Source organism: Anoplophora glabripennis, unplaced genomic scaffold, assembly GCF_000390285.2.
Source record: "Anoplophora glabripennis isolate ALB-LARVAE unplaced genomic scaffold, Agla_2.0 scaffold30, whole genome shotgun sequence".
Lineage (NCBI taxonomy): Eukaryota > Metazoa > Arthropoda > Insecta > Coleoptera > Cerambycidae > Anoplophora > Anoplophora glabripennis.
In genome coordinates, this window is record NW_019416226.1 from 295,481 (window position 1) to 313,836 (window position 18,356).

The window sequence follows — 18,356 nt, forward strand, 5'->3', positions numbered from 1 at the left end:
CTTTCCGCAGCTCCTTTAATTGTTTGTTATTGTTATCACGATTATTCTTTAAAATAAAGTTATATAGTCATTAACGTTATTGAAACTGACAGCTGCTATACAGCTCGTTGAGAAATGAGGTTAAGTTGGTCGCTATAAGCTACTCCCTACGTCCAATGTGTCAGAGCCAACTTCGACCACGTTTTTATTTGAACGCTCGTTATATTCACAATATTAAAACCACAAATTGTTTTCCAGAAATCACCAGTGCCAGTAATTGGCTAAGTTTTCACCTTTTCAGGCATATTTAATACCTCGTTTTAAACTAAAATGAACAAACTGAAGCTGTAAAAATGATTTTGATTATGATTTGATGAATATAACGATCAAAATGATTTTTAAGAGCGAGTTGTGGAGTTTGACCATAAAGAAAAAATCGTTGAGGGAAATAAATACTTATCTCGGGCATATCTTCCGTAACGATACACTATCTAAATGAAGTTTGATCAGAAAAAAAAAGTATGACTACTTTACATATTTTTTTCAATAAGTAAATTGATAAGATAATGTTTATTGAAGTATTTTATAAGTAGACAGTACCTATTGTTGTATTATTACTTCATCAGTGAGTGTCATAAATAAATCAGTGAAAATGGCGAAGACCATGTTGGATGTTATGTTCGAGGAGAAGTTGAAGAGCCAGAAGCATAGGCAAGTAGAAGGGAAATATTTTTTTTTCACAAAAATGATTGCAGTAACTCAATATAAGTAAAGATATAAGTAGTCGATCATAGCAAAGTGTTCTTGTAACCAATATATTTTAAATACTATAGTTATGTAACTAATAAATTTATAACTATTTCTTTAAGGGTATAGGATATGTGCAAAGTAGTATATTTAGTTTAACACAGGAAAGAGCCATCGTTTTAAATAACAATCAAGATTTTCCAAAATTAACCTAGATCATACTTACTAAAATTGCGTAGAAAAGCACTTACTAATTTATAAGACCGTAGGTCATCATTTACACGCAAATTCTCAAACTTCTCTTACTTTTATAAAATACGCTTTTTTATGAAGTTTAGCGGTTGACTACTTTAATTTTCTTTCACCAATGATTCAAAAAGTGAGTCAGTATATTATTTATGATTTGTAAATGTAATAAATAATCATAATTTTAATTTAAATTGTCTATAAGACGTAATAACAGATAAACCTTTCGATTTTATCTCAAAATAAATACATGAAAGATAAATAACTTGTATGAACTGACAACTAAAGAAAAAGTACAAAATAATTTACAAGTTTTAGAGTAATTTTGAATCAGTCAAACAGAAAATTTTATAAAAATATACAGGGTGGGCCACCAGTAACGCCTCGGTCTCTAGGGACCAAATGGCAAATGTTATACAAATTTGTTTAGGCGGGTATGTGTAGGTTGATTACGGCTACATTTTAAAAATATTTTGAATTATACAGGGAGTCCAGGAAAAGCGTACCATATCAAAGTTATGTATTTTTAAATGGAACACCCTCGATTTTTGAAAGCACAATAAAAATAGGTAAATTTTAACATATTGTTTATGAACTATTTCAATTTTAGTGAAAATGCAGGTTAAAAATTAAAACGTGGTTTATGTAGACGGCTCATGGTATTAAAGATTAGATAATAACAAAACTATAAATACATTTTTCCTAGATTGCATATTATTGTATTTATGTCTCCAATTTCTATAGAAATATAACGTTTTTTAAATAAAAAATGTTTTTTTGTACGTTCAACAAATATTTTTCGAAGTTATGTGAGAGAAGTTGCGGCATACATGTATTATTGGGTTGGGGAATAAGTAATGTCCGTTTTTTCTTCAAATTTATGACATTTAACTCTACAATTATCAATAGGCTAAACAGCAATGTATTTTCCATTGTTATTTATGACCTCCTCCCAACGTTGAACAAGTTTCTCGATGCCTCTTCTGTAGAAATTCTCCCGTTTTGACTCGAAAAACTCCTCCAACTAAACTCTTAACTCGTCGTTGTTACAAGAAACACCGCGTAAGGAGTTTGACAAAGAGCGGAAGAGGTGAAAAGGCGCGAGATCGAAATAGTAACGCGGGTGGAGCAGAACTTCCCAATTCAACTCCCGAATGTCCGTTTTGGTCATATTGGCGATATGTGGTCATGTGCTGATCGATGCAGAGCAAGCCAGCGGCAATTGCAGAGCGTTGATTCTTGTTGTTTTCGTTCAAAACATATGGGACCCAAACGTCCGCCAGTCTTTGAACTTCCTATCGAAAGAGGGTGGTTTACTACTGTTTTGTAATCATATCATCCTGAGCCAATTCCCTTGTGATTGTCTTGGATTTTCGTGAAGGAGTCGATTCAATTGCTCTTCATCAAATTCAACAGGGCGTCCGGAACGATTCCGGTCTTTAAGGTTAAAATCACCTTCTTTAAATCCTGAAAACTATCGACTGGCCGTTCGTTCATTCATCGCATCACCATATGTGGCAGATTTCCCGAGCAGCTTAAGCAGCGAAAATGATCAATTTTTTCAACTTGACATTCCATTTCAAATGAATGAGGGAAAAAAAAGAAAATTGTTACCTGGACTTTTATAAGTGGAAATGGTAAAGGGCCTTATAATAAAGGGAAAAAAAATAAATGCGTGAGCAGGGATGGCGGAGGGTTGAAAAGTTGTGAAAAATTGTATCATTAGGATTTCTGGCGAAAGTTGACGTCAAACAAAAAAGTATCCAATACAAAAGTTGTATATCGTGCAAAAATCTACAACTTTTGTAGAGGTCACTTTTCAACATAACCTCAAAATTTCCGAGAAAAATGCGAAAAACTGTTTTTTTTCTTATTTTTTGTTTTTTATGTCTCATTTCCGCAAAAATAATTTAATTTTGACGAAACTTGGTGAAAGTATCTGTGTCTTAAATAACCGCAAATTTTTTTAAATAAATAAATCAAGAAGTTTCCTAGATATTCATTTTTTTCGGTCTGAAGCACTATTATTTCAAAGAAAAATTCTACTTAGAAAATTATCAACAATTAATGAAAAATTCATTGTTGCAATTCGTTATTTATTTTTTTTGCATTATTGAACTTATTGAACATGTTTTTGAACTGTGATAGCAGATTTTTTTATTTCACTAAAAAGATGTCAAATCGAAAAAAATAATCTTTGATGATTTTCCTAAGTAGAATTTTTCTTTGAAAAAAAAGTGTTTCAGACCGGAAAAAATGAATATCTCGGAAACTTTTTGATTTTTTTTATTTATGGTTATTTTTCGTTATTTAAGACACAGAAAGGTATACTTTCACCAAGTTTCGTCAAAATTAAGTTATTTTTGGGGAAATGAGAAATAAAATACGAAAAATCAGAAAAAAACTGTTTTTCGCATTTTTCTCGGAAATTTTGAGGTTACCGTAAAAAGTGACCTCTACAAAAGTTGTAGATTTTTGCATGATCTACAACTTTTACATTGGATACTTTTTTGTTCGACGTCAAATTTCGCCAGAAATCCCAATGATACAATTTTTCACAACTTTTCAACCCCCAAATCAACCCTCCGTCACCACTGCTCACGTATTTATTTTTTAGGTTTATTATAAGCCCTTTTACCATTTTCACTTATAAAAGTCTAAGTAACAATTTTTTTTTCTCCAAGTGTAATTTGGTTGGACAAAATTTATTTTCATGTGAATTTTTAAATTCTATTATTCGTTTATACTTTTTTCCCTTGCAGATTTGGTCCAGACTACTACGCTCGACAAGCGTCGTCTCCATCGGGAGGGAAAGTAAATTCAACGGAGGTAAGTTTAGCCAGAGAAATCACTGAGTTAGAAGAATCCTCGACGTATTCTAGCCTGCCAAGGAGCCTATATTCGCCCAGAAATTCCAGCAGGAATTTCGTAAAAAACCCGTTGCTTAATTTTCCCGAAAACTACAGCTCTTTGTGACGTTTGTTCTCTTTTACAGACATTTTTTCTTTAAGTATAGCCAAAAATTGGACACAAAATAAATAAAATATTTTTTATTACTAAGGTAACTGTGGTTGTTTGTTGAGTATTGTTAAAGTATTGTAAAAATAAAAAATAAAGCTTTAACATGACCTGTTTCTTTCTATTGACGAAAAATGTAGTTACTTTTGAAAATATCGGTAAGTTCTCATAAGCTACTGTAACTAGTGCATAAAACTTAAGTGTTTTTGTTGTCTAGGGCATAAAATAAACGTGTATGTTTGTATGATACCTTGTTTTGTGTCTCATTAAGTTTTTGCACTAGCAGGAATATATTTTTGTCTTTAATCATTAAACAATGTATATAACATAGGTAGAGAGCATTTGGCAATACTAACAATACTCAAAAGCTTGAATCCCATCATAGACATATTGACCTTTTATTAATTCTCATACAATTTTCAAATCAAATTTTCAAAACAATATTTGACAATGAAAAAATGTTAATTAGAAATTAAAGAAAACTCTACTCATTGTTATTTATTCAAAAATACTAATTCATCATATTCCTTTGTGCCACGTGTTCAGCTTTTCTAGTTTTGGTAAAGTTAGGTGGTAGAAATCAATTTCGTATATCCATACCTAAACTCTAAGCAATTTTTTTAATAACTAGGCAAAAGAAGTTGTTTGGCCCCCACCGGAACCCAGAGAAGAAGACGGCCTTCATAAAGCCATTCCGGTTTTCATATCTCAGGAGGAAGAGGCTCCGATCAGTCCTGAAATAAAGTATCAGACACCTTCGGTAATAGAAGTAGCGGAATTGGCCTCTTCCGAATTGACCAGCGACAGCGATTTGAGCTACGTCAATTTCTATGACGTGGAAAACTCTCAGATCTACAAAAGGACGAAGAACAGCGAACAAGTAACTCTTATAGAAGCACGGATTCTACCTGAAGAACCAGTCATTGATATGCCATCAGTTGAAACTGAAAAATCCGACATGAACGGTAATTTGGCAAGCGAAAAGGACAAGCATCCTTCTGCAGACAGCGCAGAAGCAAGTGGTCAAGAAAGGCCTTCCACAAATGAAAGAAAAATCATAAGTAAAGGCAAGATAGAAGACAGACCCAATTTCGTAAAGGCTACACCGACTGTTAGACAAAGGACCTTACCCCAAAAGGACAATTCTCAAATTTTGAAGAGGTTTAAAAGCGAGACCGACTTGCTTGATGATTCATTCGATAAACCCCCAACTGTCATTAGTAGGAAAAAAGACAACACACTCATTTCCAAGATATATCTTGATCCAAACGTTCGCAATTTCGCTCTGTCAAACAGAAACCAACTTCCTGTGCAAGATGTAGAAATCAGCAAACCACCTCTTAGGAACCAACTCAGCTTGGATGCCACTGTATTAGCTCACGCGATGAATAACAACGTGAAACAGCCTTCTTACAATTCGGACGACGGTTTGTCATCAAACTACATCCGCAAAAAGTCCTATTACAGTTCAGAAGAAGACTTAAGCTCCAATCATTCAGCTGTTAACGAAAGCAACTCCGCTTTTAAAGGTTTCCAAAACCCAAACGTAAGGAGCTACCGACTACACTCAAGACCATCGGTGAGTTCAGAAGACGGGCTGCTCTCGGACAGTTCATTGAGTTTAGAGAAGCCTAGACCAAAAAGTACAAGAAGCCTTATTTACAGTTCCAGTGAAGACTTACTGTCGATAGATGAACCTGAAAAGCTACCGAAAAGAAGGGATAACACCCTGATTTCGAAGATATACCAAGACCCAAACGTACGAAACTTTGCTTTAACAAACAGGGAATATATTCCTGTTTCCGAAGATACGATACCAAAATCACCCAGATATCTATCTAGTTCTAATGAAGATTTGCTCTCAGATCACTCCGTCCATCAGTTTAGGGACGTGGAGAAAACCCTTGTCAAATCACACGAACCTAACGGAACTTCTATAACTTCCGGTATGAGCCTGGACAGTTTGAAAATAGAAGAGATTCCAGCAACACCTAAAATAAAGCAATCCGCAAGGGAAGAAATTACGTATGAAAGGAAAATGGCCACTCCTGATCCCGATATCAATGAATTAGCAAAGAAAAAAATCGTTCACAATATACTGGGCCAGTTTACTAAATCCCAACCTAACTTGGTGGGTACTTCCAGACTCGAGATACCAAAAGAGAGAAAAATGTCGACCGATTCCGAGGAAATCAGTATTTCTGTTAAGGACTTGAAGAAGAGATTCGAGAATAACGATGTAAGTTATTCAAATATTAAAAAAGTAAAATAATGCTGTGATGATGAATTTTAGGCTAAGAGCACGGTAGTTTCAAGTTTAACGGCTAGAAGTCTGTCGAAACAGATGCGGGAAACATTGAGGAATTGAGGAAAAGAAAACTGTTATCCAGGTAAAATTAATTTATTTTGTAATAAATAAATTACCAGCAATCACTTATAGATTAATTCGTTTCATAATCAAAATATTTTTGAGTGCATACAGTTGTTAATCCTTATAATTCAAAGAAAATGAGCCAATTATGTTTTTTTTATTCAAGTATTATCGAAATTATCAGCAGTTTTGTTTTTTTTTTAGTAAAGAGTAAATACTCATGTCGAATGCAACAAAATACTGATTTTACTGATAGCTTGAAAATCAGGGAATCATATAAAACCAACTAAATTAACATTGGAAATGTTATGGAATTTGTATTATGCTTTTTAATACGGCTTATCAGAGATAATCTAACGTGTAGTGGATTACCAAAGATTCCAAAACTGATATGTCAATTATTCAATTACGATAATCCTTTATCTCTAATAACAAGCTATTTTTTGTTAATTTTAATATAATAAACACTTTTAACAAAATTTGTAATGCAATAATTTCTATTTTTAGGAAAGGAAGCCCCTACCGTCACTGTAGTGACTGAAAAAATATTTTTGGAAATTAAATCAGCCGATGTATTTATTTATTTATTAGTATTATGTAAATCCAAAGATATTAATTACATATTGTATTAAACTATACAATTTAGCTTTATATTCACTGTACATACCCATTTTTATATACAAATATTGTTATTATATACTTAAAGTTACCTTTAGATGTCTACGAGAAGTGTATCCCTTCGCTGTTGAATGCAAATAATAATCTGCCAAGATTTTAAGTCAATAAAATTTTTATCATTGTTCATTTATGTTTTACTTACGTCATGAAATCGTCTACGTCCATAGTCCTCGCTCGTTTTTGATCTGCCTCGATTTTCGTTAATATCTCCTCTATCTTGCTTTTTATGTTGAAATCTGCTGGAATTTCCTAAAAAAAATAACAAAACGAAACAGATATTAACAACAACAGTTCTACTAATAAAATACCTTATTATGCACACTGCAGTGCAGTTTGTAGTTCTTTTCCAAAGCAGCTAAGACAGCAGTCTGTCGGAATGCACTACCTAAAGTCTTATTTTTACGTGTAAATGTAATTCTAGTCATACCGTCCCATTCAGTATATGGTATTGGAGGTGGAGGATTCCTTGGTTCAATTCTCACCACCGCAGATTCTACTTTCGGTGGAGGCCTGAAGTTATTTCTGCCAACCTAAAAAATTTACGACCTAAAGACCACAACAGGTCATAAGCACCTTAGTTCTAGTCTAAAAAACCCTAAGACGGCAACATTCAGCTAAAATCATGCTATCGATTGTTCTTAATTAACCAACCATATAATTAGTGACAGATATCGACAATTATCGATTGTGCCATCGATAGCTCACGACCTGTAGTAGCAATGACATTTAGATACGACATGTAATATTTCACCTAAACAAAAATTTTCCTGCCGATATTAAAAAATTCCGTTATCCTTACAATCAAGATCTTACCTTCATTAACATATCCACTCGAGCCAAGAGTTGAGTGTTCACCGACAACCTACAGTACAATTTGTCACCAGCTTTTGCAACCAGTCTCTGTGCAAACTCTAGTTGAAACATTAACACAGCACATCGGAAGAATGGTCTATGCAACAGTAACTTAAAAACTAAAGGTGAGGATATCTGGTACGGGATATTTGCCACACAAATGTCAAAGAAAGGCAATTCAGTCTTTAACACGTCCCCGACCATAATTTGCAGTTTGGGTTGGAAATGAGTCCCTTGTACCCTTTTTTGTAGCTCAGCTACCAATCTGGTGTCAATTTCACATGCAATTACTTTCTTCACTTGTTCGAGCAGTTTTACAGTCATGTTACCCGTACCGGGACCTATTTCCAAAGCTACGTCTGTTGGACGAAGTCCGGATTTGTCCAGCATTGAAGTTATTACCATGGGATTCTTAAGGATGTGCTGTCCAAAGTCTTTGTTAAACAGAATACCTACAATTTTTGAGATGGCAATTAGTTTACACTGTTTGGTTATTATTAACATTATTATTAATAAGCACCTTGTTTAGCGACATCCTGATGTATTCTAGATTTTTTTTCTGGTTTTATTTTAGGCATTTTTATTAGTAACTCGGTAGTATAAATCTATACAAAAGTACACGTGAAATTGTAATAAAACATAAAACATAACCTTAACCTAACAACATTTTAAACAAATGTTTTGTAGGTTAAATAGTGACTTCTTCTTCTTCTCCTTAACTTTAAAGTGAAAAGTAATAGGTACTGTCATTGTATAAGTAAGTATTTACTTATACAATGTATTCGTACTATTACATAGTTTCCCATTGTTAACAAATTTCAAATTCAAAACGATATGATTTTTATATGGGCATTTATGCGTAGTGCAAACATTATCTATATTAAAACAGCGTCGTGTACCAGGAACTTAATGTTTTGCACCCGAAAACAGCTCTGGAGTACCTATCTAAACTTATATAATTCTGTTATAATCCAGTAGAGCTAATATTTGATAATTCATTTATATGTAGGTATCACTTAGAAAATGATATATATACCTACGTGAAGTTGAACTTAAATACTGTACAAAAATTAGACAACTTTTCTTTTAAAATTTCATTTAATTTTAATTTGCCTATTGCTTTTTATAATACTGTAATTAAACCTATTTTAGTACACTGTTCTTAAACATTAATACAATTTTTTTATATTTTTGAAACATTAGTAAGCGTCTTTTATTATCTAAAGAAAAATAATTATTACATTATTACTAGGTATTTAGTTTTTAGATTTGACATATTCAATCCACATATTGCCATTTTTATTATTTTTCTCGAGATCATGATTCGTCAATTGTACTAAGTCTTTTGAATAGTATTTTATATTCTCATGTTGCCCCAGTGGAATCGTGGTCGGTACTAGTGTTAATTTCCTTCTGTTCATAAAGAACAGCATTCCACAGAGGGCAGCGGCAAAGTTTAACGCGGAAAATGTAGTAGTCGTGGTCGGAAAATCGTATTTCTCCATTAGATATCCACCTAACACTGGTCCGAGTACTTCCCCCAGAGAATAAACAGATGACCATAGGCCTGCTATCACACTGTGCGTCCCGAGGTTCTCAATGAAACCATTTTCCCTAAAAATAAATGGAGAGGACTATAGTAAGCTATTTACTTATTCTTTCAACTAGACCTCGACATTTAGGTGCATAAGTAAAGCGTAGAGGTGGGGATCGGCATCATGCGTTGATAATGATAATAGCCGCTACATCAAAAATAGAACATAAAATGTATCAGCGTGTGAGCTGTGTCTATTAAAACAATAACCAAATTTATTAAATATGTTTGTGAAAGTGTTTTATTGACCTGAAGTTCCTATTAGAGCAAAAAGGTACATACAGCATTACATTATACTTTTGCGACGCTGATGGCTTTGCACGCAGATGTCAAACTCTATTATCACCATCATTTATGCAACAAAATACAGGGCGATTCTATGAAAATGAATTCAACGACAAATATACTTACAAGGCACTGTCAAGTATGAACTGATATGTAGGCATTAAAGACATTGCGACGAAAATTCCTAGTATGGACAGCGACACGATGTTTAACCATATCGAACTAGAAGAGAACAATGCAGATAAAAAGACACAATTATATGGATATTTTACGTTCTTAACAGAAACAAAAATATATTTTATAAACGGAAATGTTACATTATACTTAAGTTAATTCGACCAAAGTAGCTACTATTTATTAAGTTCATCAAACTGTAACCTAGCCAATTAAATAATAAGTAGGTGTATTGTTGTACATCGTAATGACTAATGAGATCACTTACTCTTTTAAGAAACTTAAAATAGGTGACGGACCCATAACTAGGAGAACCACTGAGTTACAGAAGAGACCAGTCGTCATCAACCACCAATAGTTTTCCAATTTGTCCGTCAGCCAGCCCCAGGCAGGACAAAATATTCCGTACATAGCTGACAGTAGTAAAAATATCAGTCCTATGTTTCCGGGGCTTAATTTGAACTAAGAAAAATGTATGAATTTTTATCACCAGTTAACTAAATTTTTTTTGACATACCTTCCTCAAATGAGGTTCTAACGTAGGATCCAAGAATCCCCACGTCATCGCAACCACCATCATTATCAGACACGTCATCATGACGGGTGTTAGCTTTAATAGATTTTTTAAAGATCCTGATTTCACTCCGACTTCACACTCTAAAATTTATTGATATTTGTATAGTTATTAGTGAAAAGTTGAACGAAGCACTGTAATTTGTACAGAAATCTACAGGCTGGAAAATCCACATGGTCCATCTGCCTTTACATGAGAGCGACAAAGAAAAGTAAAGAAATCTGTGCGATAGACAAGGATAGCTATAGTGAAGACGTTTCATAATCTGAATGGTCACCGCCTGTTTCGGGTTAGAAGTGGGACTGACTATTCAGATTATGAAACGTCTTCAATGGAACCATCCTTGTCTATCGCACGGATTTCTGTGACTTACTTTATCCCTCTTACGTAACGGCCGATGTACCATGGGGACTTTCCGAACCTGTATACTAATTTCAACAGACTCTGTACTTACTTTGGGTAGGAGGAAGTAAGTAGATGTTTAATGGGGCGATCAAAATGGTTATGAGTCCCACCACGTAAAATGGTAATCCAAACCCTCCAATCTTCCTGGAAAAATTAATCAATTAAAATAAAAAAAATCTGATGAACTGTTTCTTTTTAAACAAAGAAGAAAATAATAAAAAATAACCCTGTAGAATCTTTTATTTAGTATATTTCCTACACAGCAATATTTTTATTTAGACCAGATCTGTCAAAATATCCCACATCTTGGATGTAAGAGAGGGCAAGCTAATTTTTGCTAGATTTGGGCGAGGTCCGGAACATTTTCAAATTTGCAAAATATTTAAAAAAATTTTAAAAATACCTAGTTTTTTACTTATATCTTCGAACCTATGCATTTTGGAAGAATATTGAAGAGGAAAAAAAGTTTTAGAAATGAATTTTACATAAAATTCTGCAAGTTAAAGATGTTTAAATTTATTTCCGATGTTACAAAATAGCAATAACTGACGAAAAAAAGGCAAAATAATCAAGTTTCTTAGATAATTTTTTAAAAATATTTTAATTGCTCCGAGGGCATTCTAATTTTGGTAAAAAAAACTTTAGAGTATAATAAAACAGCACACCAAATTTCATCAAAATCGGTTCGAGTTTTCGCGAAATAATATTTTGAAAAAAATTTTGAAAAAAATTTTCGAATTTTCAAAATGTTGCACAGCCTCAAATAAAACATCTAGATACTTGAAAATTTTTTCACATAGAAAAGATCGCTCAACCTTTCAAATGGTTTTTGAATAATTGAAATCGGTTGATTAGGATGGCCACAGAAAATTTTTAAAGTTAACACTCTTTTTGTTTATTTTTAAACAATAATTAGATTACATTTACCAATTTGCAAATTATGTTTTTTTTTAAAATCCAGAAAAAATTTGCTTGCCCCCTCTCACATCCACCTCGAAACAGATCGGCCTCGATCTATATTGTTGTAATATAGTTTTTAAACTCATCAACAAAAAATTAATGCTTACCGCAAACAATATTCCACCTATCCCAGGGCCTGCGCTCATTCCAAGTCCTACGAAGGTCTCTAGTAGCCCCTAAAATGAAGAAACTAACATAAACTTAATTTTTGGATACTCCCAATATATCAAATTTGGTTGAAGAGCCCTTAAATGAAATATAAACATCTTGCAATTAATATGCAGGGTGTATCTTTAAACGGGCGCCATTTTTATATGAAAGTTACTTTTGACGTTTAGAAATACATATCATAAGTTCGTTTTCTCAAATTCCGTCATAAAAATAGAAATGTATTAATAATTTTTCATACCCCGCCGCTGCACAGACTAATTTAATCCCAAACCTAGGTCAACTCCTAAAGTAGGATATACGTCGTTATGTTTTTTAAGTAAATAAGTTTATATAGTTACAATTTTTTATCTTCCTCCTCAGAAATATCATGAGATTCACAAACTAAGTTAATTTTACTAAACAATTAGCAAAGTATATATTAATATTTCAGAAACCATGCAAAAAATTTAAGTTCTAAAAAACGTGGGAAAATTATTTTAATGATTAGCTTCATCCGCTTGATATCAAAAAAATATGGTGACTTTAAAATAACACGTCACAAATCAGGATACGCAAAAGCAATATGTTTTTACAAAATTAATTTCCATTGCAGTTTCGCCCTCTGATACTCTATGAATTTTATATAATTAGTTTTAAAAAGTAACAATAAATCATAACTCAATTATTTATTTGATATAAAAAATATTATTCCAGATTAGTATTCAGGGGAAAAAGTACACTTAAGAAACAGACCTACACTTAAAGATACACCCTCTCTGGACAATGCAGATATGAGACAAAGTGAAACTTACCCTTACAGCGCCTGCATTATCCGGAAAAATATTAATTATAATGACGTAGGCAGCCGTGGAATATATACCAGCCCCTAGAGCGCCAAACCCTCTTATCGTAAAGGACAACGTTGTAAAAAGGGTGTAATCTTGTACTGTGTGTAGCATCCTAAAATTAAAGTAACGTAACTTTATTTATAAGAATTTTCAAGTGAATTTCGATTGACAATGTTGCAAACATCTCGTATATGTCAAGTACTTACCCAAAAATAACACTGCACACTCCAGACACAAGCAATCCCCCTATGAATGAAAACTTCACTCCTAGTTTTGGTAGCTGACAAGTAAAAAAGTTAAAATTAGTCCAGATACATGTCGGTATTCTTCAACTTACAATTTTCCCGAAAACCGGACATGATATGAACACAACTAAAGCGTAAAATCCGAAAATGTATCCAGCCATCGACTCCGTCATTCCCTTGCTGGCAGCTTCCTTGGGGTAAAAGGGGGCCATGATGGACATTGAGCAGAAACTCATGAAATCCGCAGCACCCAACATCATGAGGGCTACTTTTTGTTTGAACGTGAACTTTTTGTTGTGTCTGAAAAATGAAAAAATGTATTAGTAACTTACATAATATATTTAAAGATGCCTTTTTGAAGATCCATTAAATTAAAATTAAATTGTACATATATGCAACAATACTTTATATGTTTACAGTTACACTCCTGACTTGTACGGAGTAGTATTAACTTAAGTAGTTATATGTTGAAGACAAACAATATAAACAATGAATCGTATCTTCTACAATCGAGCAAATTCTCCATTTTCATTAAGGTACATCGATATGGATTCGCTAATAACAGTATAACTGGGCGTCGTTAATACGGAACGGAGAAATTTATTTTAAAAGATCAGAATACATAATCTCCTGTTAGGTCCAAGGTAAGTGAGTACATCGTAAAAACCATATATTATAATTGACGATTTTTATTAATATATGAATTAACACGGGGCAATAAATATCTCACCGAACATACAGTAGTATCCACTCGTCATTGACAGAATAAGAAAAAATTAACCAGTTCAGAAATTAAATTTTCTTCCCCGTCACCAAAAATTCAATTTGAATAAACAAAATACAGTGGGATTAAGTCTATCACGGCCAATGATGATATTCAAAGTAGGTACGATGATTTTTTGGGTTATTACAGATGTACACTTCCGTAGCCTTAGTTGGAAATCTTCAACCTGCCCTTGTTATTCTCGGGCTAAGCTCTGTGGGGGAGAACCCGCTATCGGAACCCCTAGGCCTGCCCTGATGTTAATTCGGTTGTTATTGTTGGTTATAAGTCGCATTAAATGCTTCCAAACGTTTCGTCGTTATTCACAGAAAATGTCATAGACAGAATCTTTCGTTTGGTGTAATAGTGTACTGCTACATTTTCTGGAATTGTTGGAAACATAGTCAGAGTGGTTAGGCTCAAGGTTTAAAATTTACAGAAATATTAGGCGGAGAAAATTATAAAAAAATGAAAGAAAAAAATCGAACTTTTGCTTGCCAATAAATAATACTATACAGAGTGTTCCAAATTAGTAGGTCAACCAGTTAATAACATATTCTTTGGACTAAATAATTCTGGGACTTTTCTTATGCCACTTTTCATTTCGGAGCCCCATTTTCAAAATACAGGGTGAGAAAATTAAAATTTAAAAATGATTTTTATTGATTTGGGCAATAATCAAAAGTTTGATCAAAAACTAATTTGAAACAGTTTTATTTCTAAAAGAAGTATTAGGCTTTCTTAGGATCACATTAAAAATAATTTTTAGTAAGCAAAATGCAATTTTTCGAATAAAATATCGAAAAACTGTATTAGGAAAATATATTAGGGAAATTTTTCATAACTAAACAACGAACAGAAACAAAATATCACATCTCTATATTCAAACACAACATTTAAAGTTTTTTTAATCGAATTTCAGCATGAAGCAAATAAAATAATAAAAAAATTCACTTAAAAGATATTTAGTCTGTCTGACTCTGAGCTATCTGAGTACATTTCTAATGTTTCTCAATGTTCTAATTCCAGAGCAACATGCTTTTGGTCATATTGTATTTATTCATAATATGTATCTTCCTGTAAAAACGGAGATGCCCTGATGATTCTTTCATGAAAATAATTTTTGAGGGTTATGTTTTTAATATACAGCATGTTACAAATTAGTAGGTCAACCCATTAAGCACATATTCTTTGGATTAAAATAATGGGACTTTTTTATGTCTCTTTTTATTTCGGAGCCCCATTTTCAAAATATGGGGAGATTGTCGAGATATTTATTTGTTTAGCACATATTTTGTTCTTAAGTCGGCACACTTTCTGTGTAATTTTAGTTTAAAATATCAAAGCGCGAACGGAGGAGAGGGGGGTTGCAGCACCCGTAGACCCCTATTTTTTTTTTTTTTTCTTTAGTAAGACTAGGCTTTCCAAATATATATTTTTTAATAAAGTGGCGTTTCATTCTATTTTTTTCACTATTGTAACATTTTGATTTGGAACTCGATTTACGAGATATTGTAACTTTTTTGAATACGCTACATCAATTTAGTCGACGTTAGACTTTAATTTTTGGGATTTTATGAAAAATTTCTTCTATATGGTACCAATACTAACTAAACAACAGTTAAAGAAATGAATTGTATGCACTAAAGAGCACTTTAGGCTGAAACCACATATTTTGGTTTGGGGCTTGCTGTACGAAATATTGCAACTTTTTAGATATGTTAGATTTAGCTCAAATTAAATATAGCTGATCATGATGATGATCATTTCAATTTTATTCTGTAAACTGAAATAAATAACGAGTCAGATATTTCAAATAGCCCCAAAAAATAAAGTCTGACGTCGACTAAATCGATGTCTCGTATCCAAAAGAGTTACAATATCTCGTAAACGAGCTCCCAAATCAAAATCTTACAAGATTGTTTGTGGCTGTACCTTACAAGCCAGGAAATATAGAGTTGGACGCGACTTTTTGTTTCGGCAAGCTGAATTTATCACTATAGATGCTAAATATTATGTGCAATAACATATTAGTTTCCACATTCATAAAAATGGGGGAAAGATTATTTACAAGCTGATTAATTGTATAATTTTTACGTAAATTCACGTTTTTCGCTTATAACTTTTTTCCCTTCATTTCCACGAGAAAACAGTAAAGTAATTTTTTTGTCTTCAAAAAACCTACAAAACTAGCTCTCGAGCGTCAAAAAATATTGATTAGATCAAAAATTAATAGAAGAAATTTATTTATGACTTTTGAATTAAACATTTATAAACTGCGTTATTATTATCAGAACGTTTTGACATCGCATCCTCTCATTCCTTATCACTGTCTAATAACTCACACGAAATCTGGAATCTAATTATTAGTCTGGACGATCCCGAGCATCTTCCACAATCGCACTGATTTTTTTCATGGTAGATTTCATAATAATACATTGAAATCTATAATTTTTTTTTAATTTCAAATTTGCAACCTGGAAACTTTTTTATTTTTTAGCCTTTGTTGCAAAATGAAATATACGACGCACGCGCGTGATATAGTTATATATTATTACATATTCGGAAAGCTTATGAAAAGAGCTTTAAGTTAAAAAAAAATCGTCAAGATTCGTTGAAAAATAACGGAGCTACAGACTGTCAAATATATTATTTTCAAGCGAATTACGCTTTTTTTAACGGCAGGACTGTGAATATTATCGTCATTTTCTTCGGACTCGCTGTCGTCCGCTTCCCCCACCCTTGCGCCGCGCCACGGCTCGCTGAAAAATCAAGCGACCCACTGACTTTGACAATATTTCTTATGCACTTAACACACACACAAATAAAATATTTTTATCTGGGAAAGTACTCGGGTTGCCGGTTATGACAGTATTTTTTTGCCGCTACCTACCTAATTTGTTTAATAATAAGCCGTCAACTTCGACAGTCTTGTTAATTTGTTTATAAGGCCATAACTTGTAAACTATTCAACTTATCGATTCCAGATTTCGTGTGAGTTATTAGACAGTGATAAGCACAGTATACTAATATACTGTGGTGATAAGGAATGAAAGTATGCGATGCCAAAACGTTCTGGTAATAATAAAGCAGTTTATAAATGTTTAATTTAAAAGTCATAAATAAACTTCTTCTGTTTATAACTTTTGATCTAATCAATATTTTTTGACCATAAATTCAGCTTGCCGAAACAAAAAATCGCGAAATGGTCATTTACCAGCTCTTTTTCCTGGCCTATATTGCCGAACTTCTAGGGGGCCCCATGCATATATGTACATTGTACACATATCTTTATCATGTCATTCAGTTCGAAGATAATTTATATTCCGGGATTTATATAAATATTCACTTTACTTATTCAAATTTATACTTTGAGGTAATGTCTATAATTTATTTAGGTACTTTACCCAGGTTGTAAAAGACAATGTATTGCTTCATCTGCGATAAAAAAAATATTATGTTTACGTTCACTAGACTGAAAAATTGATTAAACAGTCTAACAATTTTTCTCTAAAAAATATTCGTTTTTTATTGGCATCTACCTCGATGTGTTGGATGTAATTACTATAATTATACAAAAAAAGGTTCATTGTTCTTTCATTGATACGTTTTATTATTTTTAATGAAGATTGAAAAAATTTAATGAACGTTCTGAAAAAATCTCAATTTATTAAAAAATGATAAAGGTTAATTACGATTCCGCTGTGATGGAGTAATTTAATATTATTAATGCATATGGAAAGCGATTTTTCCTCAAATACAGTAAAAAATATCTACGCTTGAATAGGTACGTAAACATATTTAAGTGTAACATAAAAAGAATTCACTCAGTAGCATTCCAAACAAACATCGCACATCTCACTGTTGAGTTTTCATTTTGATTTCCAGGTTGACCTTTCCTAAAAGTTATCAAAATTTGTCGCGCCGCAATACAGTTAACAGACATCAAGAATCCTTGATGTGGTGACCCGGATGATTCTCCTCATTTCTGCAAGGGACCGGCTTAGGGGGGACAGGTTTTGCAAATGGCAAATGACAAATAAAAAGTTAGTTGCAAGTAGAATTTTAATGATTATAACATTGTAATTCTAAACTTCGTGATATAACGTTAGTTTTTATCCATGATACACAAAAGATAAATATAATTTTTCAAAATTTATTATACTTAGCAGGGCCGTATTAACCTATGTAAGCCCATTTTCTCTAAAAAAAAGTTCAAGAAATTAGCGACCTCCAAGCTCATGAGGTCCAGGGCTGTAGACCTCGTAGCCCCCCTAGACCCGAACTTATACTTAGCAGGTCTAAAACCGGTTCTGTTTAAGTATTGCGTAATTTTGTAATATTATTCTGGTGAATATTGATATATTCTGATTTATAGACAATTTAATCAATTACAGAAACGTATAAACGATACAGCTGGTTTTGAGATAAACAAAAGGAACTAATCACAATTTCTCAAAAATCCAT

General features: G+C 32.8%; 3 protein-coding genes across 7 annotated transcripts in view; 1 reads left to right on the forward strand and 2 right to left on the reverse strand.

Moving 5' to 3' along the window:
- Positions 1-7,165, forward strand: part of LOC108913044 — a 66,878-nt gene extending 59,713 nt beyond the window's left edge. For all 5 annotated transcript variants that reach the window (XM_018718523.1, XM_018718509.2, XM_018718515.2 and 2 more), the window contains 4 exons: positions 3,735-3,801; positions 4,622-6,229; positions 6,284-6,380; positions 6,869-7,165. In XM_018718523.1, coding sequence (XP_018574039.1) covers positions 3,735-3,801; positions 4,622-6,229; positions 6,284-6,358 — 1,750 coding nt within the window. In that variant the 3' untranslated portion in view covers positions 6,359-6,380; positions 6,869-7,165. The remainder of the gene's footprint in view (positions 1-3,734; positions 3,802-4,621; positions 6,230-6,283; positions 6,381-6,868) is intronic.
- On the reverse strand, positions 7,028-8,558 carry LOC108913078 (probable dimethyladenosine transferase). Its single transcript, XM_018718547.1, has 5 exons — positions 8,412-8,558; positions 7,853-8,343; positions 7,348-7,569; positions 7,182-7,288; positions 7,028-7,124 (listed from the first exon to the last, which is right to left on the reverse strand). The coding sequence occupies exons 1-5, from the start codon at positions 8,467-8,469 to the stop codon at positions 7,082-7,084; spliced, it is 921 nt and encodes a 306-aa protein (XP_018574063.1). The 5' UTR covers positions 8,470-8,558; the 3' UTR covers positions 7,028-7,081.
- A 451-nt stretch (positions 8,559-9,009) lies between these two features.
- On the reverse strand, positions 9,010-13,420 carry LOC108912992 (MFS-type transporter SLC18B1-like). Its single transcript, XM_018718440.1, has 9 exons — positions 13,219-13,420; positions 13,088-13,161; positions 12,846-12,993; positions 11,991-12,059; positions 10,973-11,063; positions 10,462-10,601; positions 10,213-10,406; positions 9,897-9,992; positions 9,010-9,505 (listed from the first exon to the last, which is right to left on the reverse strand). Exons 1-9 carry the CDS (start codon positions 13,384-13,386, stop codon positions 9,148-9,150), a joined length of 1,338 nt encoding a protein of 445 aa, XP_018573956.1. The 5' UTR covers positions 13,387-13,420; the 3' UTR covers positions 9,010-9,147.
- Positions 13,421-18,356: the final 4,936 nt, after the last annotated feature.